Here is a 24,574-nt window from a genome sequence, read left to right as displayed (position 1 = left end):
AGAACCTTTCAACATGTTTTCAAATTCATCAATTTATACTAAAAGGAGCTAAGAACAAGGGTATAAAACATAAAATCTCTGTGTGTTAAAAGTTGAGCAGGACCGGGGTGACTCCTTCCAAAGTCCGGGGCCGTCCCGTCCTTCCAGACAGCGCTTGGTGCTCAGAGGGGAAACCTGCCCTGAAGCTCCTTCCCTCCTGCCTCACCCGGAGAGCCAGGCCGCCGCTGCTTGGACCTCTTTTCGTGGAGCGCCGGCTCCTTCGTCCACGGAGGCGCAGGCGATTCTTCTTGGTGGCTGTGTCCTTGGCGCGCCACCTGCAGCCCGTGATGTTTTCCTTTTTGCTGCCGCCATCCGGATCACAGCCACGGGGGGCATCTGCCTGCGCCTGCTCACCAGCAAGTTTCTGGAGGTCCAAATGGCGTCTTTGATGGTGGCGAGGGTGAGCCACATCTCAGCAAAGTCTTTTTTAGCCATTTTCTGCTGGCTCACCCCGTACAGCACTAGCTGTGCATGAAGGACCTCCCTTGCTGGCAAGTGTGGGAATTGCAAGGAGCCGGCCTTCGCCCACAGGTCCACAGCAGCGCTGCACTCCCACAGCATCAGATATTAAACTGATAAGAACAGAAACTAAACACTGATCTGAGCCAAAAGGCCGAGAAGCGATGCCACATAACTGCAGAGGAAACCGGGTCATTCTGATTGGCCTCACTTTAACTCACGGTTCCAAAACTTTGCTATTATAAAAAGGAGGAAGAAGACAAGCCTTATGAAATCCTACCCCATGTCTCATCCATGTCCCACAATTAAAATTTTTACTCATGTCACAATTTCAACAACAAATTTGTTGTTTGTATTTACTCAACAATAAACTGCACAGTCAATATTTTAAATGTTCAGTCTAAATAATTTGAACTGAATATTCGAATGTTCAGCTGAAAGAGGCAGGAGAATTTTTCTAAATTAATTAAAAATCAAAAATACTTTAATTATCCCAAAGGGAAATTAAATGTTGTTGTAGCTCATGAAAGAATATTTATTGCAAAGTTAGATTGAAATCAAGTCTAGTTTAAAATTTAAAAGGGTGTGTCTGTAGGTTAGCGGAGTTGTGTGTTGTTTCTCTACCATTGGCACATTGAGCAGCATGTACATGAGCCTGACTGTCAGCGCTAAAACCTTCCTAATGGCTCTGATTGTTTTTGACTGAGAGCGGTGCTTTTTTGCAGTCTCCAGTAGCAGTACTAGGTGGAAATCTACCTCAATCTTTCCACAGATTATCTATCTCATATCTTGCCACAACATTATAACAGCTTTAAGAATCTCTGCTGTTTCTTAGCTATAATTTATCATTTCACATGTTTAGGAAAGTGCACCATTCCTGGAAATACTGCAATACCAGGATGATGCGTGGAGTGGACAGAGCAAGCCCTTATTCCATCTCCCTGCTTCAAAAATCAATTTAATATACAGTCTCCAAGTGAAGACATATCAGATATTAAACTGATAAGAACAGAAACTAAACACTGATCTTAGCCAAAAGGCCGAGAAGCGATACCACATAACTGCAGAGGAAACCGGGTCATTCTGATTGGCCTCACTTTAACTCACGGTTCCAAAACTGTTTTTATACTGTTTTATAAGTCATAATACCAACATTCACTATATAAAATTACAATTACTAACATTTGTTGTTCCTAATCAAGAAATTAACGCAAGTAAATTACATCAAGCTAAAAAGAAAAACGATAGTCAAGATAATTTGTTTATTTCTAGTCACGCGGTTCACTGAAGTCCAATAGGAAGCTGAGAAGCGATAACAATTAACGATTAATGATCACATCACTCGTAAAAATGCATATATTCATCTGACAGAAATATATACATGTACAGTTATTTTCTTGTATATTCGAAACAACATAAAAAGTTATTAGGTTAAGAAAAGTTTTGTTTTGACGGGGCAGATTTATAGCAACTGCTACAGCAGCCTCTAGTGGACATGAGACCAAACTGCAGCTGCTTCACTCCACGCAAATTAAACACTTATAACGTAACAAACATATATAGGCTATTTGAGTTAAATAACCGAGGCCTGCACACCACCAGTTAGCAACATTTAATGATCTTTCAGTCTGTCCACAGTACACTTAATAAATAAACCACTTAAAACGCAGAAACCACAAACTAAAGTAAGTGATAACATGAAAACAACCCAAAACTTTTTAAGTATAACTAATAAGCATCTGGAAATGCCTTGTGTAAAAAGAAAAACAATAACCGTGCAACCAACAGTAGTGATATGTTAGTGGCAAATGAAACCTCAATTTACTTAGTTTTTATAGAAAAAAAGAAAATCTTTGTCTTACTTTCTCCCGAACTGGTCCTGTTAGAAACGTAGGAAGAACCTAAACTGAGGTGATGGTACTATTCTGCAAAGCTAAATGTGAAAATGTGAAATATCCCAAAAATCCTTAAAATATTTTAACTTGTTTACACTTCGTCCTGCTAATGTTTGATTTAAAACAGTATTAGTGATTCTGAAACTCTTCAGTTTTTTCATACAACTTGTGCTGTGTAACTGCAGAGTTTAACACTCATTGTAATAAGTGAAAAAGCTTTACAAAATTCTGAATATGAGTAGAACAGTAAATATGTTCTCTAGCAACTAGAATCTAGAAGCAGCATCTCAATTTTAATGAAGTTTTTCATTTGTTTACTATGAAATCCTGTCTGTAGCGTGTCTGAGATTAAACAGTGTTGTGCTGATTCAGTTTCATCAGTAAATATGTTGCAATAATTCAGTTTCGCCTCTTCATCCTGGTTTTAACATGTTCTGTTAATTTGCGCGCGCGGGGATTTTCAAACCAATGATCCTCCGCCTCTCATTGGAAGCCCGCTGAACGGCTCAGCCAATCACAGTCAAGGGACGCTACAGCTGAATTTACATGCACTGTGTATAATAACGGTCTCCCAGACCACAGCGCTTCACTCGATATTTAGATTGAGACAAGATGCCTGAACCCGCCAAGTCTGCGCCCAAGAAGGGCTCCAAGAAAGCCGTGACCAAGACGGCCGGCAAAGGAGGCAAGAAGAAGCGAAGGACAAGGAAGGAGAGCTACGCCATCTACGTGTATAAGGTGCTGAAGCAGGTCCACCCTGATACCGGGATCTCCTCCAAGGCCATGAGCATCATGAACTCTTTCGTCAATGACATTTTTGAGCGCATCGCCTCTGAGGCCTCTCGTCTGGCTCACTACAACAAGCGCTCCACCATCACCTCCAGGGAGATCCAGACCGCTGTGCGGCTCCTGCTGCCCGGCGAGCTGGCCAAGCACGCCGTGTCTGAGGGCACCAAGGCGGTCACCAAGTACACCAGCTCCAAGTAAACTCCGCTGTGGGAGTTCACTCAACCCAAAGGCTCTTTTAAGAGCCACCCACAATGTCTGAAGAGCGCTGGTCCTGATACTTTAATCTTCAAACTATTATATTAAGAAATTCAAAGAATGATCAAATTTAGAATCTGACAGATAAAAATAAAGCAATACTCTTATTTCACCTTTTTTATTAAATTATATATATTAGTCTGATGCCATTTTGCGGTGGTTTATCTTGAATCCTGTAGTACTTTAGGTGTTTCTGTGTTTTTGTAACATTCTGGAATAAATTTGATAGCTTAGAAATCCTTCCTGCCACATGCCATCTCACTGTACAATAAAAGCTAAATCATTGTTCTGCACTAATCAGTCCAATTTCGCACAACTGCACTGTGGCACACTTGCTGTACATATATTTACATATACATACTGTTTCTGCATCTTTGAATCCTTGCAAGGTCTGCTCTAAGCTGCTTTTTATATTGACAGCATGTTATATTTTATTTTTATTTTATCTTGTCTACATTGCTACTCAGTGGTGGATGTTGTGTGTCTTGTCTCTATGCTGCTGTAACTGCGAAATAATTTCCCTGCTGGGATGAATAAAGTTATTCTATTCTATTCTATAGTTAGCTTAACATTGTTCTGTTTTCTCCATCTGGAGACACAGACACTTCGAAAGAATGTACCTAAGGGAATTTAGTTTGTGTCTTTATGTGCAATTCATGTTACAACTTTTTTTTCAGAAATGATCTAGAATCCAGATTTATCTGCAGAAACCGATAGTGCTCTGATTATAAAGTTTGCTTGAACTGATTCCTGTGAAAATGGTACATAAACCAACTAAAAATCTTACAGAAACTGATTAAGAATTGAGTGAATTATTCAAATTTCTACCCTGGCAGTTCAGCTGTTGGCTCCTTTCTCCTGCTGGACCAAGTGGTACAATCGAGACGGTCCCAGTGGATCCAGGAACTGGGTGCAGGTGAGCGCTCTCAGAAAACCCTGGAGGAAGCCTTTGTGCTGAAGCTGTGTACATCGAAGCCGTTACTGTCGACGGCGAGATCCCAGCCATCAGAACAGGAGTAAGTCGTCCTCCAGCAGGACTTCCCAAACCTTTCCATGCCATGTTCCCGCTGGCAGCATTAGCTTCTGGCTGCAATAGACAAGGCTACAAAATATGGAAAAAAAACTTTTACAATGTTTTTTCTTTACTATTTAATAATTATTGCATCCATTTAGCACGAATGTTGCCCCATATTCTCTGATTTTAGTTTTTTGGGTTTTTTGCAGCAATGTTCTCCACTGCTGGACTTTCCTTCAGTCCATGTTTTCTTGACTGAAACTTTTCCATTTCGCTCTTGCTTTGATAATCAGCCAGTCAGAAAGAAGAGCCTGGCAGCTAACGTTTCAATAAGTTATTTTAGAATAAAATCTAAATATTTCTCTGGTGGACCACGGTGGGGAAAATCAGCTGTAACAGCAGCATAAAGCTACGAGTTTAAAATATATAAAGGAAAAAATTACATTTTTAATGACAATAATAATGTACTGTCAAAGATTATAATAGAAAAGTTTTATGCAGTTATAATAGAACAAGCACTTCAATTCAAGAGATGTGAAACTGAGTAGTAAGATTTTTTTAACTTATATTTTATAATTATGATAGAAAATAAGATTATATTTTATGATTACAAAATTAATGATCAAAACTTGAACTTTTTTATATTTGTATTTTTTTCCTCGTCTTTTCACCAATTTCCTTGCCCTCTGGTGGCTCATTTTGAAAAACTCCATACTAGAGGACAATTCATATTAAAATGATCACAGAACACATTCCCTTTACTTTCCTCTCAGTCACTGGAAGCCAAGATTACGCTTGTTTTTGGCTCCAATTTGAAATTTTAGGGAAATAATTTGCTGAACTTCAGTGGGGACAAAGCATGGACCTGTTTACTACTTATTACAGGATTTTATTGGTTAAACTGCTTTTGCAAATAGTAAAGTAACTTGTGCTAACTCAACATCAACTGTTCACTTTCAGCTACAGTCCCACCAAGGGGTTTGTTTGCTGCAATAGCGACCAGAACACTGGAACCTGCAGGAACTACAAAGTTCGCTTTGGATGCTGCTGCCAACAAGGTCAGTTGCGTATCATCGGCAAATTAAGCTTCTGGTCTTGACCACATTTTGCTTGAATCTTGTAGTTTTCCCTACATAATTACTAAAGTAAGCTTTGGACTTTCTGTGACATGCTTTGGGATTTGTTGGTGATTCCTTAATAAAATGTGCAGAGGTGAGAATATGTGCTTTTTTTCTAGGAATTATGGAATATAATTAAGGTGATGTATAACTTCAAAACAAATTTAATGAAAATTAACTGTGCAAGATATTTTATGTATGTTTAGTACACGTTTTATAAGTTGCTTTGAGAAAAAAGACTTCCTTGTTTTGCAATAAAAATTTCTTAGAATAATGATTTTGCTCATGAGTGAAATTTTTTCAAACATCCTTGAATGTAGTGATGTTACGTGATGTGCCGAGGCTTCGAGGCGTGTGTCGAGTAATGGAGGGGGCGTTTCCGTAAAGCGCGTATCGAGGCTTGCTTCATTTAGGGGAGGAGCCGAAAACGATGACGTCCGAAGCCTCGCTGCCTGGCTGTACCACGTGACTGCTTCGGGAAGTGGCTCAGAGTTTGGCGCGGGGTTTGACAGCTTTAGAAACCCCACAGGCTCCATTCAAAATGTGGGTTGTTGTAAGCGAGTTGCGGTCAGTTGAGAGAGTGGATAGAGTTTTGATAGTTTGGATAGCAGAGTTTGGATAGTGGTTATTTAGTTTGAGACAGTTAGTTTGGTGTTTGGAGAGTTTAGGAGAGAGATAGATAGATAGGAGATTTAGGAGCGCGAGGACAGGATAGGAGTAGGATGGAGCCGGTGAGAAAGAGGAGGATTTCCCCTATGTGGGAACATTTTGATTTGATAAGCCCTAACAAGGTAAGGTGAACTGAACATTTGCAGATGCATTAGGTTTGCTTATGAGGAACTGTATTTTTCACTGTTTCTTATTTTCTGTAAAGGTGAGGTGTTTATTGTGCTCCAAGGAGTTGGGGTACAATAATAACACCTCATCCATGTAGTGTCAAAAAAGAGAAATCGTTTGAAACCAAAAACTGTGGAGAAATTGTTGTTTCTTAATAAAAATGCATGAAATCATCCAAGTTACACAAGCATTAGCCTATTCACTGCCCCCTCCCTAGTTCCACAAGCACTTTCACTGTCCTCTGCCTGATTAAGCCCAGGCCATTTTTCTAGAGTCACAGAAAAACATTATTACACAACATGCCATATCACATGACACTACTATTTTGGGAATAATTACACACAGAGGATACATTCAAACAATATTTTATTATACACATATGTGTATACATAATTTATGTAGACAAATGATTTTGTCCTACACCTTTTGTGAAGTCATTCCCAAGAGCCATAATAGACAAAAATTCAATGCATCACACGTGTTAAGATACAGCTGGCTGTGATTATACACCTGGCCAGTAGGTGGTTTCGTGTGCACATGAAGCCTCAAGAAATGAACCCTTTCTCGAACCAGTTGGCTCAAGTGGTTCAATGCCTCATGAGGCTTCATCTCACCATCACTACTTGAATGTTTTCTCATCTTGTCATGTTACAACTAAAAAAAGTTGCTCACCAGAGTTTAGTACACCAACAAAACAGCAATAAATATTTGTGAAGTGGAAGGAAAGTGATAAAGCTTAAGTAATTTACAAAAACAATCAGTCCTCATTTCGCCAGGAATAAAATCCAATTCAATCTTCAGAGTTCATCTAATAATAAAAAAATATACATCAACTTAACTATTTTACTTGAAATTATAATCATTGCACATCTTTTCCACATTTCAACTTCTGGTCCTCAGGATTCAATGTCCTCTGCTTCAGATGTGTCCCTAAAAATAGGTAATCTAGTTCAATGTGTGAGAGCCTTGATAGTTATCAATGATGAAACTAAGTCTCATTAAAACCCTCATTTTTATCTCAGGATATAATAGAAAATGTGACAATCACCAGCTTAGTTTTAAAAAGAGATTAATTTGAAGATAATTAAGAAGCAAAACAATTGCAGGCATACGTTTAAGTCACATTTTATTCAGGCACATAAAGGAAGCTAAAAACACAAATACTCTGTTTCAGACTAACTTTGTAAAGCCCTGACAAAGTGTAGAAAATACTTTATCCAGACACCAACATTCAGCTCAAGCTCTGTTATAATCCAGAAGGTTTTTTTTATTAATTTCAGATGTTGAGAGCAGAAAATCTGACTTTGATTATCACTGCTAGGAAGTCTGGCAATAACATGAGACGCCATCATCAGTGTGTTTGCTGCTGCTACAATATCTTCATTTTAGGACGAAATGAGACTCAGCGGCTGGTTGTTTTTATTCCCAGGCTTTACATGAACATGTCAGGAAGCGATCAGACAGTATTTGATGAGGATGATAGGATCTGACGAGGAGAAAGGACGGAAAACACAGCGATTATCAGCGTGTTCCGCCGTGAATCGGTGCAGTTTTCAGGCTCCGGTAACAAAGAGCAGAAAGCCTCAGAGATTTCCAGAAGCTGAACACGAAGAGAAACTAGTCCGCTACGGAGCCGCTTCACTGTCGGCCCGCAGCGCTGCTAAAACACGGAGATTTCAGCTGCTTTATGCCGCCGAGAAAACACAAAGAGAAGCCGTCCATGTTGCTGCGAGGAGCCCCGGACACGGTTGAGTCTCCACGGTTCTCATGGTGTGTTTAAGTGCAGCGCGCTGCTCCGGGTTTCTCATTTCTACTCGGACTGTCGTTGAATCGCCAACAGAAGATGGCAGAAGTCGCTCCAGCTCCACCGCCCGTCGCCGCTCCGGCCAAAGCGGCCAAGAAGAAGGCCTCCAAGCCCAAGAAGAGCGGCCCCAGCGTCGGCGAGCTGATCGTGAAAACTGTGGCCGCTTCCAAGGAGCGAGGCGGCGTGTCGGCGGCCGCCCTCAAGAAGGCTCTGGCCGCCGGAGGATACGATGTGGACAAAAACAAAGCTAGAGTCAGGACCGCCATCAAGAGCCTGCTCACCAAGGGAACCCTGGTCCACACCAAGGGTACCGGGGCCTCCGGCTCCTTCAAGATGGGCAGCAAGGCCGACACCAAGGCGAAGAAGCCCGCGAAGAAACCCGCTGCTAAAGCTAAGAAGCCCGCGGCGGCGCCGGCCAAGAAACCCGCAGCGGCGCCGGCCAAGAAAGTAGCAGCCAAGAAACCTGCGGCTGCTGCTGCCAAGAAGTCTCCTAAGAAGGCCAGGAAGCCAGCAGCCATCAAGAAGGCAGCGAAGAGCCCTAAGAAGGCGGTCAAGAAGGCCACTAAGAGCCCTATGAAGGCAGCAGCTAAGAAAGCTCCAGCGAAGAAGACCGCTAAGCCCAAAGTGAAGAAGGCAGCAGCCAAGAAGTGAACTCCATCCCTCTCAGACATCAGCTAAACAAAGGCTCTTTTAAGAGCCAACACTTCAACGCATAAGAGCTCATTCCGTCACTTATAATCAACATAAACTACATAGTTTCTTCAAATAAACAAGTTTGTAGGATCTGGTCTTGAGTATGGTCAGGAAAATGACGTGATTACTTGTTTCCATTCATGTATTGTGAGTTGAATAATTAATACTCCACATTTGCTTATATAGCACTTTGAAAGCACTTTATAAATACAATTACATATTGTAAATATTAAGCTTTTAAATATTTATTTAGGATGCTAACTATTTGGTTCCCAAATAAATTATTGCTTTTATTTTATTTTTTTTTCTGTGTGACTTTTAGCCATTCCTCCAGACAGACCAACCAGAAGAGCTTCCTGCACAGCGGGGCATGGACTATGGACCCAAAACATGGAGGTAAAGTTGCGCGGACTTGTTCAAAGGAGCTTTCTCCAATAAGCAGCCAAAAGAGCCCGGAAGGCCGGTTCTGTAAGCGGAGCTGCATCTGCTCACCAATCAGCAGCTGAAAACTCAAAAAGCGTCTCCGCCTCCCAGCTGCTCCCCCATTTTAAAAGCAGCGAGGCTCCGAACTGCTGCATATTTTCTCTCTGAGTAAAGAGAAAGTTTAAAGCATGGCAAGAACCAAGCAGACCGCGAGGAAATCCACCGGAGGCAAAGCCCCCAGGAAGCAGCTGGCCACCAAGGCCGCCCGCAAGAGCGCTCCGGCCACCGGCGGCGTCAAGAAGCCCCACCGTTACAGGCCCGGTACCGTGGCTCTCCGGGAGATCCGCCGCTACCAGAAATCCACCGAACTGCTCATCCGCAAGTTGCCGTTCCAGCGGCTGGTCCGTGAGATCGCCCAGGACTTTAAGACCGACCTGCGTTTCCAGAGCTCGGCCGTCATGGCCCTGCAGGAGGCCAGCGAGGCCTACCTGGTGGGGCTCTTCGAGGACACCAACCTGTGCGCCATCCACGCTAAGAGGGTCACCATCATGCCCAAAGACATCCAGCTGGCCCGCCGCATCCGTGGAGAGAGAGCTTAGAGGCCGCAGCAGCTCATGCAAACACAACGGCTCTTTTAAGAGCCAAAACACATCTACGGTCAAAGGCCTCTTGTTCAGTTTTTCATTAGGTGTACTCACCTAAAACCTATTGAGTGATCATTCTTGTCGTTGTATTAGCATCTTAGAGGCCATAACATATTAAGAAAACAACATTTGCTAAAAATGGTCTTTTCAGGCTCCTCAATGTGAAATTATGTTCCTGGGGTTCGGTTCTGCTGCTTGGTACGGTACTTTTTCCCTCTTGCAGATTTTTCCCTGCACATTTAAACACTATTTCAGAGTCAAAGCAAACTTACGTTTCAGGATGTAAAGAGACTCCTATGGGCATGCTAATGGTGGTACATTTGGCTCTGCTCCCAAACCGTTCTTATTCTGTAGCCTCATATTTTAGTTTAACTTGGCAAATATGAATGTCATGAATATTAATAAAAATTTAACTTAGTTCTGCTAATAAATGGGCCAGCAAAGAATCAGCTGACTAATATCTTCCTTGAGCTAAATGAATGCCCAAAGTTATACAACTTGAAACTTTAAGCCCAATAAGGTCCAGACAGACTCTAATGAAGCCATTTTAAAATCAGTTTATTAAGTAATCAAGTTCAACATGTTATTCAATTCCCTGGAACAAAGAACATCAGAATAATATCTCTAGCCATTAATCAAGCTGTGGTTGAAAAGCTCCCAAACATGAAAGACAGTACTGCAGCTCTAAAATCACTATAAAAAAATCAGAATATATGTTATTTTTATTTTATTCCAAACAGCTTCAAAGGTCACAATTAATTCCTGATGGTTCTGCATTCTTACAGAAACACAAGGTTCTTATTACAATCATTTAAGTTTTCTAAGATAACCAGCAGCAGCTTCCCTCCACCAACCCAGAATCACCCTAACTTATACCATGCTGTCTAGTTCAGGATTAACTTAACCAGAACCGATGAAGGATCCAACCCTACACGCTCACGCTGTTCTCCACCACCTTCGGGTCCAGGTAAGTGTAAGGCAGCTCAAGTTGTTTGTTTCTGGCTTCGATTTGCAGACTCAGCTCTTGAAGTTGCTCTTTGAAGACCTTTATGTTGTTCAGGGGAACATCTTCAATAAACCGCTTCTCTGGGTAGTTACCCAGATACTCCTGTTGACATCAGAGGAACATTCGGTCTGGTTTCCATCATGGTTTCAGTCATTATTTACATACAGGTCAGAGTAAAAATACATCTGTGATATTTGATGATTATGTTGAGGGCGCTGTATTAATGCACATAATGAAAAAGACTGTCAGACTGCTCTATGATGGCCGAATGGAGCAGAGGTTCTGGTCACAATTATCAAAAAAGAAAAACCCATTGCTATATTTCCGCCTTTTAATTAAAAACCTTACATGCAGGGGAATGTTTTTGCCAAAGTCCACCTGGTTGCGTCTTGGCCAAAGTGTGTATCAAGGGCCCAAATGGGGCGGTGCTAGAGACCACGCACTCAAACCCTTCAACAAAAACACGCATTTGAAGGGCTGGAGGGCGGAACAAGGGTGGAAGTGCGAGCATTGGGGCCAGATCATAGTCATTGTCGGAATCTGATGGGGTTAATGTCAATGTTATTGCCGCCTGGCGGGATCACACAGTGTTTGTGACCAGAACCAACTGGTGGAGATCAGGTATCAGTTGGAGACATGTTAACAGAACCAGGGCTACTTACAGCGTCAGTGGACACCTTGCTGAGCAGCCAAACTGTGGCCATCCCATGCACGGTGACATCTATAGAAGGCAGCGTGTCCAGTAGCGTTTCCTCCGTAGCTTCTTCCTTTTTGGAAGGTGGTGGACATTTCAGGGTCACTGGGGTGTTGGGCATCCAGCCAATGAAGTCATACTGCAGGAACCAAACCCAACAGACACCAATCAGATCCAGCTGCAAGATGTTCTGTTTGACTAGATGAGTCTTGACTTTTCTTTGATGATTACAGTTAGAATAAAAATACATCAGATATGCATGAAACATATCTTTTTATCCATAATTAAGAGTAATGTTAAACGTGATCCTATGATAATTTATCTATTAGCTCATCTAATCAGTTTGGCCAAAAACAAAAATTTTCCACATAGAAAATAATCAGTAAGCAGCAGAAATGGTTCTATGGTTACTATGGTAACAGCTACCAGGAGGAATACCAAACCATCCCTGTGAATCTCCACTTAGATGGTCAGTCAGAAACTTCCTGAACAAGCTAACGTAAACTTCAGCAGTTCGAGAAACTCACCTGTCCGGTGTTCACAGCCGAGTGCTGTGCTGAGCAGGTGAAGATCACCATGGTGACAAACTTCACCAACTCGCCTACGGTGTCGAATCTTATTGGAATACCTGGAAATTAGTTAAAGTCATGTTCAGTATTGAAAGAAAGCCGACTGTTCAAGCCAGGATAAAAACATTTACCGACCTGTGTTTTTCTCAGAAAGGAACCCATGTGAATATATATCACCGATCCACTGCTGCAGGGCCTGGTCTTCCTGGACCATCTGATCGCTCTTGTAGTAATACTGGAGGGTTTCCTTCACAAAGCTGTAGGAACATTCAGGATTCAGTCCTGCTGCAGTTCACACTCAGCACATCAGCCCAAAGCCAGGCTGATGTTTTATAAAAGAAAGATAAACATTTTCCAAAATACTTTTCAAAATGTATATAACTTTTTATCATTTTTTGAGCAAAAATGTCAACACTTGCTTATATTCTAACTTATAAGAAGAAATGAAAAGGGTTTAACATTTTGTATTCACAGTAAACCCAAGGACTATGGCAGCTTCATCATATTTCCTTTTTTTTTTTTACAGTGGTTGCCTGCTTTGAGGTTGAATTATAGGTGCAGTTTTCTCCAAAAATAAGCCTCAATAGGTCACAGAGAGACTTTATAAATACACTCTAAAACATGTGAAGGTGGTTTAACTAGAAAATGAAAGTCCACCTGCTGCCTTGAAAATGCAGTTTAAGTCAACAAGAAAATTGTTTTGGTTTTAACTCAGAAACTAAAGTTCATGAAGTTTATTTAACAACAGACAAGTTGTTTAAACATTGTTTTATAAGCTCATTGATCTTGAATTGAGTTTTAACTTAATGCTGCAATTTAAACCAAATAATTATTTCACATTATGCAAGAAAAAAAACTGCCTTCACCTGGTCAAAGAGCCACATTTCTCCATTATTTTACTCACAATATCAAGTTAAAATAACAACTTATTTCACTTTAGAATAATATAAATTCTTGTTCTAGACCAGAACTTTCAGTTGATTGTTGTTTTTTTTACCTCAGGGTTAAAAGCAAACGGTCTGTACCTGTAGATGATGTTCCACAGCTTCAGTCCATCGTCTCTGTAGAAGAAGTTGGGCACATCCTCCAGCCCGCGGTCAGAGATGTCGTCCGGTAAACAGAGGGATCTGTAGGTCATGGAGGAGAGCGCCTTCCGCAGAATGGTGAACATCCCTTCACCACCAGAAGAGGCAAACTACGGGGGAGAGAGTGTCTGTAACTTGGTGATGTAGGTGTGGACATAGTTTCTGACTCAGTGATTTTCCTTACTTACCTTGGTGAAAACACCATCATCAGATATGAGAAGTTTCCGTGCCAAGAAGTTGATCATCGGCGTGTAGCGAGTGTGAGGCATAAGAAGCTGGAATAGGTCATTTATTAGCAACACCACCAGAGTTACCTTTGTGTGAAAACATTCAAACTAATGATCAACCAACGAGCTCCCAATACCTTGTAGAGAGGATGCATCATGGGTATTTGGCGCAGGAGAGCCACTGCGAACACCTCAGCCAGCAGGTGGGTGCGCAGCAGGTGAGAACTGAGTTCATGCATGTTAAAATCTGCATTTCTCACAAACGTCTTTGCCAACAACCAGTCCCACCGTGAGTCAGTGGGGAGGAATACAGGGTTGTCCTCTGCTGGAATCTGTTTCAGCTGCAGGATGAGCACAGAAAATGATCTACAATCATTCTGGTCCACTTGATGACCCAAAGTGATCTATGCTAATGAACCAGTACAAAATGTAAAACGGATCTAAGGCAGATCCAGGTAGCAATGCATATACACCTTAAGTCCAGGCAAATGAGTTTCATCTCACAAACTGTCATTGATGCAGACTTAAGAAAGAACTTCAGTTGTCAGATATACAGCAGTTCCCCCACCTATATGCTAATGATGCATGACTTAAACTTGAAATACCTTTTCATGTATATTGCAGAATCTCTTACTGAAACTTCTAAGAAATTAATTTAACTGACTTTTCTGACTTGTACTTTACTTTTTTGAGCATATCGGAGAGTTTTGAAAATGTTGAGCAAAGTTCCCTGACTTAGAGCTACGCTGATAGCAAATGAGGGCTATCTAATCTATCACCTAAGTTTGGACGAATACCTCACCTGAATTGCAATCGGCATCAGTTTGTCATCAGGAGTTTTGTGCAGCAAAACAAGAGGAGCCACCAGATACTGCTGCTCCCCATCTATGATGTTTGCCTTCACTCCATCCAACATCTTGTAGTCACACAAGAAGATGTTGCCTTTCTGTTTGTAAATTTCAGCAGAAAGTTAGTTACCAGGAGGCTTAACAGTCTAAAAACATGACTCACCATCAGATAACCACCTGCATCTCATCTGTCAGACTCTGATTCCCATCCTTGAAGACCATCTCATCAGTCACTTGAAAGTTCTCAGGCAGAGTTTTACAGCACTGGATCATCATCGGGTTTACTCCGTTCAGAAACTGGTAGCCGAAGAAGGAGTCCTCCTGCCATTTCTGACAGACATAATCTGAAAAAGATTTCATGTTTTAACAAACACCCTTCACTGCTGTCTAAATCTGACCAAACTGCAAAGACCCTTGGGTCAAAGTACAGAATGCCATTCCTGAAACTGGAATCAGTATTTGTGAATTTGTGAATGATGAAGTGTCTACCAGAACCAGAAACATGCTTAGTGATGACGTAGTACCAGATATTTCAGTGCGATGGCAGCAGTACAGATGTTTTATATCTTCAATATTAGTCCACTTCGTCTTGTGCTCAGCCCATTCTGCCAGTTTTAGCTGAAGAAGCCTAAACAATGGAAATAATCATTAAGTTCAACAATTAAAACCCATTTAAGATGGGAGGAAAACCAGGGAAGGAAATCTTACGCTTTAGCTCCAGTGTACTCCATCTCTATTTCCTTGATCTTGTAGAAACTCACATCCAGGGGCAGTGAACTATAGGACTCTGCTTTCATGTTGTGTGGTAATCCATCTTTAAGCTGATCCCAGCTAAGACAAACAGAAAAGAGACAACTGGTTTTAGAAAAGGAGAAATCAACGTCATGTTTTCAGGATGACTGATGATGTTCAGTAATAGAGCTACATTTATAGAAATGTTTCCCCTTTCAGAGGGTTTATTAACCCTTGCTGATGGGGCAGGCTGGATAAGCAGGTATAAAGGATTAAAGGGTTGGATGGTTCTTACCAATAGAGGGCCCGCTGTTCTTCAAGATCTTTTGTCCAACATAATTCGGTGATGTTCTGTTTTTCTTGACTGAAAAACTTGGCTAAAGAAGGAAAAGTGTTATTTAATAAAACTTGTTGGAGCTTTTTCTTCCTCACATTGTCAGTGTATTCCTTCTCTGCAAGGTGCTCAACGTGAACCAACCTGATCCCTCCTGGTAATAGTGATCCTTGCAGTCAGTGATCCATTTGTAGATCGGGAACTGGTAGATGTCTCCCATTGGAGATTTCACCTCCACCTTAGCAACAAACCACGGGCCTTTGGAGAACACGATATGGTATTCCTTCTGAATGATGATTGCTAAAAGGTCACCAAGTGGCTTGGTGCATTCCACCTTATGAGTATACGGCTGAAAAAACAAGGAAAACATCTCAAATGAATTCCCCAAGATTCAACTAACTTATCCCAGTGGTTGAGGAGAAACCTCAGTGGACTGAACCAAACTTATGAAAGAGCCTGCTTTGGCTGAGCATATCGGAGAGTGGTCAGGGTTTAAATCACTGAAAGCAAAATGAAAAGTGCAGAGTTTGAAGATGAGGAGAAAGAGTTTTCAGCCTTACATTGTGTGTAAAGGATCGGACCCAGGTGCTGAGCTTCTGGCAGTCACTCTCACCATCTGTCCCCACCAATGTGATGTAGAAACTATGGAAAGTGCTGCAATGAGCAGCATCTCCAGTGTAGACGGTTACTGAGTAGTCCACCATGTTTTCCTAGAGAACAAATGAAACCTGACAGAGAAACAACCAAGAACCAACATTAATCTCAGGAGAAATTATGGCTTGCATCAATACAAACCTGTTTGTTCAACAGATAATTCTTACTTGCCTCAACTTGACCAAGATGATTTTCTGAAGTCCTGCTTGAGCTGATATAAGACCAGGTGGTGGATCAGCCTTTTTATACTCTCAGTTACTGTGGGGGTGGTCTGGTTGAAACAGTCATATTGGCCAATAGTTACTAATAAAAACGTCAACTGAAATACCCCAGAAATGTACACATAACTCCCACTCAACTGAAATTTCATTCTTCAGAACATTTGCTCAACAGAAGCTGGTTTGACTGGATCACTCCTTCCTCAGCATATAGCTTGGATGGGGCAATGTGGGTGTGGAGGCCAAGTTAATGTACAAAATATTCAGTTGCTGTCTAAACTTATTTGTTTAATTAGTAATTTAATAAGTGCATTTGTTGAGGTTTAGGTATCAGTATTATATTGCATGTAGCTAATTTCATAATGTTTAATTGTGAATAAGTGTTTAATTTTAAGTTTGTATGCTTTATAACTTAATTGGCCATTTTGCAATTTATGTAAATGAGGTGTGCCTTAGCGAAGGTCAGAGGATAAGCAGAGAGAAGGAAAGGCGCTGCAAGTAAAATCGACAGAGCCACACGGTTTTAAAACCGTAGTTTGTTTTGTAGAGGTTATTTTGGAATTTTGCTCTTGCAAAGGATGGCGCAAAAAACTGTGGAATAAATTTTTGTTTTACATCTTTACATTGGAGCGCTGTGGAAATTTGTATTTTCCTCTTCAAACACACGAGTAAAATCAGCGAAATTAACCTTGTGGCATCACAGCGGGTGAGAACAAGGAAAACGAGGTCAAACTGACAGAGACATAAAACCTACTCTTAGCTGGGTCCAGTGAGGTCCTCTTACTGGACTTTATGTGAGAGCAGGAACTTTTGAGTTACTAAAAACATAACTCGGGAGTTAAACTGCTTCCTGCTGATTAAGCAAAGATTTTATGATGTACAGAAATGAGTTCAAGATAAATGATCCGAAATGGCTTTATGGGCCAAGTTCAGGCAGACCAGCATGGAATCCTTCTACACACACTATGTCTTTCTATCTTCACAAGGCTTTTGCACTGACTTCTGTTCCTTTTTATTTATTTTTCTATTGACCCTTTACACGTGACGTCACTCCCTTCGAAACTCTGCGCGCTCCGCCATAACGGACGTCAAAACTATCAACGCGTTGCCTTAAACCCCGCACATCTGGTAGCCTAATGTCGCTGTTATTTAGTTGATTTCGAAGTAAAAATGGTCACAGGGTGCTGCGCGGTCGGCTGCACAAAAAGACAGGGGTGAAAAACAAACTTGTCATTTTATTTCATAACTTTTAACAAGGAAAGATGCGGCGGCGATGGATAGGAGCCAACCTGACCACTATGGTCAAAAAAAAAACTTGACCATTATGGTCATGTTGGCAGGCAGTGTAACCGGGGATTTTTATTTTTTACAAGGTAAGAAGATTAACCTCCATATACTTTATATGTATGTATGCTCAGAAAGATATCAACTATCGCATTATGGAGAAGGTACGCGTCTAACCGTCAGTAACCATGGAAACAGCCCCCCACCGTCCTGTAGCCTAGCATGTACGAAGAAAAAAAACTGGTTAGCGTCTTCTGTACGTTTTTAATCCTGCTCCGGTGTAAAGGGAACCGCTGTTTATGACATAGTGATATAAATCATTTGGTGTGAATTCAGTCAAAGTCGGTAATTTGATCAACACGTCAGGAGGGAGGAGGTAGCTAGCTGTTTCACGCTTCTGTAAATACCTCCATTTATGAGCCCCAACCAGGTGTGTTACGCGCAAAGACAAATGAACTCAACTTGAACAAGAAGAAGCCGGGAATAGACTGACAAAAACAACTTCAGTCGCTCAGTTCAACACTCCAGATCCTCACTTCCGACGTCCGTCATGACGCTTTGAATGATTAGTGACGTAGGGCCAATAGCCTGACCTTCTTCCCATCTAGACCTCTACAAGTCCTAGAGAAGTTGAGCCCTGATAATCCTCTCTAAAGAACTGACTGTTCCCTGCAGTGTGAACCTATCTTCTTCTGTGGATGATCCAGACCACACAGTGATGGATGAACACAGGACAGGCTGGACAGTGGAAGGTCAGACTTCTTGAGTTGTTGCAGGAAGTCCAGGTTCTATGTGTGAGTAGCATCTCAGGTCCAGAGATACACTGTAAAATCTAATTAGTTCACCTTACTTAAAAATATGCAAATTCACTGCCTAAAAAAACCCAACAAGTTTATAATTTTGAGTTCCATTAACTTGTGAAATTTCAGTGACCATAACTTAAGTTAACTTAATAAATCTGAGTATGTTGTAATTACTTAATCAACAACCAACGCCTAGCTTTTGTTAACTAAAACTGCTTATATAATAAGAAATTACTTGATTGAAACATTTCATGGCTTCTGTTTTTTATTTGCTTCTCTGCTCAAACTTTGACAGAAAATATTGAAAACAGTTTGATACTTAAAACATTTGAAGCATGGTATTGCAATATTATACAGAAATTCTTTTCTTCATGTTCACTTTTTTCTTAATAAAAACAATTAGTTCAATTAAGCTAAAGGAACATAAGAAAATTACATTTTTAAAAGTTTCTGTGTGTTTAAAAGTTGAGTGGGACCGGGATGACTTCTTACGAAGTTCGGAGCCGTCCGGTACTTCCAAGCAGCGCTGGTGCTCAGAGGGGATCCCGTCCTTCCCACCTGCCTCATCCGGAGAGCCAGGCCGCCGCTGCTGGGACTGCTGCACTCCTACAGCAGGCGCCTCACCGATTCCGGCACGCCACAACCGGGTCGGGGGCAGATGGATGTCGCCGACATGCCGCGGGACAGCATAACGGTTCTGACCGGGAGGATCCCATGAGCCACCATCCATGACAGGTCTTTCCTTTGTTTGTTTTTCGAAATATTTTATTGTTGCTTGGGACATTTTTTAAAACATGGCATTGTACAGTTAAACAGAAATTTTTACTTTTCTTTAATAAATACAATTCCTCAATTAAATTAAAAGAAGATAAGAACAAGGATATTGAAACAAAAATCTCTATGTTTAAAAGTTGAGCAGGACCAGAGTAACTCCATACAAAGTTCGGAGCCGTCCCATTCTTCCAAGCAGCATCCATGGAGTCTGTTTGGAAGGACAGGATGGCTCGCTATCATGTATAAATATACCATCAAGCAGAGTGGTGGTCATGAAAACGAACATACATCTCACTCATGGTGCAGTTTCACGCAAATGTAAATGCTAAAAACTAGCGAATAAGCGCTCTGAAAAGTTTCATTCTTGATGAACTGGTTGGATAGAAGAAGCCTTGGAGTCTGTGTTTTCGTCTTAAACATCTTAAAACCAATTTTTGTAATAAATAAAGTGATTTAATTAGTTGCTGCTGCTGGTGGCCCAATACATTGTGGGATACCTGTCACATATAAACCAAATGCCTCAACAGAATCAAATATTCCACTATGTAAAAACCAATAAAATTATATTGTGCGATTTAAGTATTACAAACCTAAAATAACTTGATATATTTTTGTTTATCTGTACATAAAGCAAATAGCAAAGACATCTTGGCATTGTAAGTTATGAGTGAATAAGGTCCAGACTTTTCCATGGAAAACAATATTGTTAAACTGAAATGTCGCAGAGATGCAAAGTGTTCAATATTGTCCTCTGAAATTTAGTGAGGGGAGAAGTAGAAAGTAACACTAAGAGGAAAAAAAACTCAAGTAAAGCACTTTTTACGTGGATATAGTTAAGATACATTCCAAGACAAAAAGACTCACAATCATCAAAGGCGTGCTCTTTCTAAATTAACCTGAGTAGTGAGTTGGTGAGACTTTTCATCCACAAAGACCAAATAACTTATTAAAAGTGAGTGTTGTTAGGAATTTGATGAAACTGATTCATTATTAATAATTAAATACAATGTTTGCAGTTACAGTGTAGGATAATTACCAGGAACTGAAAGAAAAGCCCACAGTGTTCTATGTTAATGTAATCTTTGACATCTCCACACCCTGCAAGTGTATTTCCACAGAAACTGGATTGTTTGGTAGAAATATGTTTAACGGATCCAGTATCACCGAAAAGAGCCTCAGAAAGTCACCAGCGAAATATCCTGAGGCTGTCGTTTCCCTGAATGAAAGAGTTTATACACACCAGCTCTGTTCTGATTATAAATCTGATGAAAATTTATAAGCATGTAGTTTGACTAACTGTTGAGAAAAGTAGGGGTGATATAGAATAGAATAGAATAGATTCACATTTATTATCTGATCTCTTCTTGGTTCCTGCTCTTATTGCATTTTACTACTTTCTGCCAGATTACATACTGTTTTACTCATGTCTCTTATCATTTCTATGTTTAAAAGTACAGCTATTCTGCACTTTTAAACCCTCTACGTTTTTTTTATTGCTAAGTCTAAGGCTCTGTTCACACCGCAGCCTGAAGTGACCCAATTCCGATTTCTTTGCCTTAATGCGACCTGTATCTGATCTTTTCATGTCAGTCTGAACAGCACAGGTTGGATTCTTTTCGAATGCGACCCAGGCCTCTTGGGTATCCGATACGTGTCCGATTCAAATGTGTCCTGAATCTGAACGGCCAGGTCGCACTCATCCCGCCTAGCTTTGGGAAGCAAAGATAAGCGCATAAAGATAAACCTACTGATTATTTTAAATTACAAAGTGATGAGACAGAAGCACAAAACTGCTCTGCTTTGCAAAATTATGCTACCCTCCTCCCCTTCTTAAACATTTCAACATTTGATCATATTTGGCATATTTAATGGGATTTATATTAAAAACCAACAGAGAGTAGTGTGTAAAAGTAAAGTGGTTTATGGTTTTAAACAGTAAAGCGTTGCTTGCAGTTGTATTTAGCCCTGATTAAACTGATAACGCTAAATAAAACTCAGCCATCGAATTACACTGATTCAGATTTCACAGAATTCATAGCGTCCATTAATGATGGCTGATCTACACTGGTGATACTCGACAAACGGCACTATTCTGCTGATATGTGCAACCGGGAAGAAAACAACAACCATGGCGGACTATAATGAGGATTAAGTTGTTAATATATTGGCTCTGGTTGGACAACAATTTCAAAATCGTAAGCTATGCAAAGAAACATTTGTTTTGGATATGCCCTATAGTCAGGAAAGTATGGTCTCTAATGGCACCATGGTTGAATGAGTTGTTTAGGGAGGAGCTAACTTACGAAAAGATAGAGTATGGTTTGTTGAAAGATGGCTGGGAAAGAAATGAATTGTTGTGGTGGATTGTAATTAATTGTGTAAAAGAAGCAATATGGAAATCAAGAAATATTTTAATATATAAATATCATGAGATAACAGAAATAAATGTTATAAGGATAGTAGGTTCATTGGTAAAAGACTATATTTGGAAGATGAGCTGTGGGAAAAAAAAGAGAGGATGATGTTTTGGTATGGAAAGTGCCAGATGTACTACAGAATATTGTTAAATAACTGTTTTGCTTTTATTTTATTTTTTGGTTTGTTTTTTTTCTCTAATGTGACATAGAATATCGATCCCCCTCTCCCATCCTTTGGTTATAATATTCCCGTTTTTGTTAATGAAATGATGTATAAGTTGTAATGTAAGATTGTAATTTTAGTTACAAACTGCTTGCACTGGAAATTATATGTAAAGAACTAATAAAAACCTTTGAAAATTGATGCTGGTAATGATGCCTTTGAGACATTATATAAGTCTGATTTAATTTCATTACCTGGAGCTCCTCCATTTAAATAGTCTTTCTGAACTGCCTGGTGTTTCCTGAGCAGAACCATGACAGAGTTTCATCCTGCAGGACAACCGGGTTCTTTCCTGCTCACTCAGAACAGAACCTGTGGAGCTGAACAGAAGAGGTTCTGTCCTCAGGCCTCCAGGATCCACAGCTGAATATGATGGGACAAAATCAGAGTTTGTTTAGAAAATGCAGATAATAAATCAAATAAAAAATCTGTAGCTCTGGTGAAACTGTAAATATTCAAACAACAGGATTTGAATGAACATCTAAACCAGGTGATCAGGGATTGTTGGTTTGTTTTCCAGAGAAGCTGCTTCTAGTTATTGTGAAATCTCCTTTTATTTATTGTTTTTCTCAAGAAGCTTCACCTGAAGGAGGCCCCACTACCGCAGGCTGTCAGTCACACCCTCCACTCCCACTGAACCAGAAATGGTTAAAGCCACTCAGTTTGAACGTTTTTGGATCTTTCCCAGGCACAAACATATTTGATGTGTATTGATAATTTTAATGTCTGCTATTGGTTTTCTAAATGTTTATTATGTTTTTATGATGTAAAGCACTTCCTTGTTGCTAAAATGTCTTGTACAAATACATTTGAACGTGAGGCTTGCACTGTAAAAAATATCCGTAAATTTTACAGTTAAAAAAAAGGTGGTTTATAAAGTAAACCATGAAAATTTAAAACCATAAATTGGAAATCAGTTTTAGACTGTTTCTTTAACAAGTAATTACCGTAAATAAGATAATTAGGAAAAAATGTAATTTTTACTGGGTTTTTTTTCCAGAAAATTTACATTGCCCTGCTGTTAAAAAAAATCTTGTAATACTTTTAACAGTAATATGCTGTAATTTTTCTAGTAGTACATACTGTAGTTTTTGCACTCATCTTTCTTAAATAATACAATTAGTAGCTGTTGAAAATGCATACTGTTGTGACAATTACAGAAACATACTTTAATTTTTCTAGCAATGTATACCGTAGTTTTTGCATTCAATAATTATAAAGTATACAGTTCGAAACTGTTCAATATGCATACTGCTGTGGAAATTACAAAAATATACTATAATTTTTCTAGCTGTGTATATCGTAAGTTTTACATTTAATTAATCTAAAGTATACAGTTCAAAACTGTCAATATGCATACTGTTGTGGAAATTTAAAAAAATTGTAGTAGTGCTTTGCATTTAACTCTCCTGATAGCCCAAATTATGTAAAAATAAACAAATACTTGCAATCGTCTTAAGTTGTGGGTCCTGAATCTGGAATCTATTAAAGTTTGACTTTTTGAATGGAATTATGGAAATTAAATATCTTTCCATAAAATGTTCTGTACTGTAAATTATCTTGTTGCCAATATTGGATTTTTTTTCATTAACAAATAAATTAAAATAATCTGTACTCAGTCACAGAAAATGTTTTAGAGATATTTGTAGTCTATATTGCCTTGGCCGACACCAAGGCGAAGAAGCCCATGAAGAAACCCGCTGCTAAAGCTAAGAAGCCCGCAGCGGCGCTGGCCAAGAAACCCGCAGCGGCGCCGGCCAAGAAGCCCAAGAAAGTAGCAGCCAAGAAACCTGCGGCTGCTGCTGCCAAGAAGTCTCCTAAGAAGGCCAGGAAGCCAGCAGCCATCAAGAAGGCAGCGAAGAGCCCTAAGAAGGCGGTCAAGAAGGCCACTAAGAGCCCTATGAAGGCAGCAGCTAAGAAAGCTCCAGCGAAGAAGACCGCTAAGCCCAAAGTGAAGAAGGCAGCAGCCAAGAAGTGAACTCCATCCCTCTCAGACATCAGCTAAACAAAGGCTCTTTTAAGAGCCAACACTTCAACGCATAAGAGCTCATTCCGTCACTTTTAACAAACTTTATCCATGAAGAGAAATGCTTGTTTCTGCGATTACGTTGAGTTAGTATGAGAGCATATTAGGGCTATTGTAGATAAAACAAAATTCAAATTTTGCTAGAAAACAAATCTTGAAAAATGTTTTGTTTTCCAAAGTTAGAAATGTTCGATTTTTGCTACTGAGGGACTTTCCAAAAGTCGAATTTTTTTAAAATTCCTGAAATGTCCGAGATTTAAAAAAAATAATTTCTGAGAGTAATCTCAAAATTAGATTTGTTTTTCTAGCAAATTTGAGTTTTCAAACATCTTTAGCAGAAATGCATTTATTCTCTGTTGGTCCTGGTACACTGTTGTATCTTTCTGTACATGTTGAATGTAATTTGCGGGGTGTTTACAGATGTGTTCGCTCATTGAGATTTTCAATGTTAAAACATTAATTTCATGTTGCTATGATGCATCAGCACTTGATACTGTTGCAGTTTGGTTTTTTACAAAACGTAAATTTTTGTTTTGTATTTGAAAGTCGCCCATCACAGTTCAGCATGTACGAAAGTTTAGTTTAACATTTTACTTTAAAATTGGTCCAAATCACAAATACTGTAACTTTCTGTCATTATGTTGAAGATTTGCAGCTTCATTATTTTTGCTCCACAGTGACGTTTATTTTTTTTTTTTTTTTTTTTTTT

The 24,574-nt window shown here is 40.0% G+C and overlaps 4 protein-coding genes, 1 non-coding gene and 1 pseudogene across 9 annotated transcripts; 3 read left to right on the top strand and 3 right to left on the bottom strand.

Annotated features, from left to right (window-relative positions):
* Nucleotides 1-565: 565 nt before the first annotated feature.
* Nucleotides 566-664, bottom strand: LOC116720856 (uncharacterized; annotated as a pseudogene).
* A 695-nt stretch (nucleotides 665-1,359) lies between these two features.
* On the bottom strand, nucleotides 1,360-1,550 carry LOC116720867 (U2 spliceosomal RNA). Its single transcript, XR_004339481.1, has one exon. It is a non-coding gene; the product is annotated as a U2 spliceosomal RNA (small nuclear RNA).
* A 1,455-nt stretch (nucleotides 1,551-3,005) lies between these two features.
* On the top strand, nucleotides 3,006-5,744 carry LOC116719555 (histone H2B 1/2-like). 2 transcript variants are annotated; one of them, XM_032562097.1, is made up of 3 exons: nucleotides 3,006-4,198; nucleotides 4,274-4,453; nucleotides 5,413-5,744. In XM_032562097.1, exon 1 carries the CDS (start codon nucleotides 3,006-3,008, stop codon nucleotides 3,378-3,380), a length of 375 nt encoding a protein of 124 aa, XP_032417988.1. In that variant the 3' UTR covers nucleotides 3,381-4,198; nucleotides 4,274-4,453; nucleotides 5,413-5,744. The 2 variants fall into 2 exon arrangements, with proteins under 2 accessions (XP_032417988.1, XP_032417986.1); XM_032562095.1 differs by having other exon boundaries at nucleotides 3,006-4,453.
* Nucleotides 5,745-7,681: 1,937 nt separating this feature from the next.
* LOC116720457 (histone H1-like) lies at nucleotides 7,682-24,551 on the top strand. Of its 4 annotated transcripts, none has more exons than XM_032563743.1 (2): nucleotides 7,682-8,736; nucleotides 8,770-8,994. In XM_032563743.1, exons 1-2 carry the CDS (start codon nucleotides 8,251-8,253, stop codon nucleotides 8,860-8,862), a joined length of 579 nt encoding a protein of 192 aa, XP_032419634.1. In that variant the 5' UTR covers nucleotides 7,682-8,250; the 3' UTR covers nucleotides 8,863-8,994. The 4 variants fall into 4 exon arrangements, 3 of the variants coding, with proteins under 3 accessions (XP_032419634.1, XP_032419631.1, XP_032419633.1); XM_032563740.1 differs by lacking the exon at nucleotides 8,770-8,994 and adding an exon at nucleotides 23,537-24,551 and having other exon boundaries at nucleotides 7,718-8,590; XR_004339389.1 differs by adding an exon at nucleotides 23,899-24,551 and having other exon boundaries at nucleotides 7,723-8,943.
* Nucleotides 9,316-10,374, top strand: LOC116720458 (histone H3). Its single transcript, XM_032563744.1, has one exon. It carries the CDS (start codon nucleotides 9,516-9,518, stop codon nucleotides 9,924-9,926), a length of 411 nt encoding a protein of 136 aa, XP_032419635.1. The 5' UTR covers nucleotides 9,316-9,515; the 3' UTR covers nucleotides 9,927-10,374.
* Nucleotides 10,514-16,189, bottom strand: LOC116720456 (hydroperoxide isomerase ALOXE3-like). The gene is made up of 14 exons (XM_032563739.1): nucleotides 16,027-16,189; nucleotides 15,611-15,815; nucleotides 15,428-15,509; nucleotides 15,109-15,231; nucleotides 14,925-15,028; nucleotides 14,578-14,744; nucleotides 14,355-14,498; nucleotides 13,690-13,893; nucleotides 13,514-13,600; nucleotides 13,266-13,435; nucleotides 12,376-12,497; nucleotides 12,199-12,299; nucleotides 11,640-11,810; nucleotides 10,514-11,079 (listed from the first exon to the last, which is right to left on the bottom strand). Exons 1-14 carry the CDS (start codon nucleotides 16,168-16,170, stop codon nucleotides 10,900-10,902), a joined length of 2,004 nt encoding a protein of 667 aa, XP_032419630.1. The 5' UTR covers nucleotides 16,171-16,189; the 3' UTR covers nucleotides 10,514-10,899.
* Nucleotides 24,552-24,574: the final 23 nt, after the last annotated feature.

This window comes from Xiphophorus hellerii, chromosome 5 (genome assembly GCF_003331165.1).
Source record: "Xiphophorus hellerii strain 12219 chromosome 5, Xiphophorus_hellerii-4.1, whole genome shotgun sequence".
NCBI lineage: Eukaryota > Metazoa > Chordata > Actinopteri > Cyprinodontiformes > Poeciliidae > Xiphophorus > Xiphophorus hellerii.
Note: the sequence above shows the minus strand (reverse complement) of the source record. Positions and strands in the feature narration are given on the sequence as shown.

Bases quoted from the DNA above. Each gene is read 5' to 3' on its own strand.
- LOC116720457 (XM_032563740.1), top strand. From the start codon at position 8,251: ATGGCAGAAGTCGCTCCAGCTCCACCGCCCGTCGCCGCTCCGGCCAAA. The intron at 8,591-23,536 runs CCGCTGCTAAAG...CCATGAAGAAAC, and splicing joins GAAGAAGCCCGCGAAGAAAC to CCGCTGCTAAAGCTAAGAAG.
- LOC116720458 (XM_032563744.1), top strand. From the start codon at position 9,516: ATGGCAAGAACCAAGCAGACCGCGAGGAAATCCACCGGAGGCAAAGCC.
- LOC116719555 (XM_032562097.1), top strand. From the start codon at position 3,006: ATGCCTGAACCCGCCAAGTCTGCGCCCAAGAAGGGCTCCAAGAAAGCC.
- LOC116720456 (XM_032563739.1), bottom strand. From the start codon at position 16,170: ATGGTGGACTACTCAGTAACCGTCTACACTGGAGATGCTGCTCATTGC. The intron at 15,232-15,427 runs GTAAGAACCATC...TGTTTGTCTTAG, and splicing joins GAACAGCGGGCCCTCTATTG to CTGGGATCAGCTTAAAGATG. The intron at 13,436-13,513 runs GTAAGTAAGGAA...TCTCCCCCGTAG, and splicing joins ATGATGGTGTTTTCACCAAG to TTTGCCTCTTCTGGTGGTGA.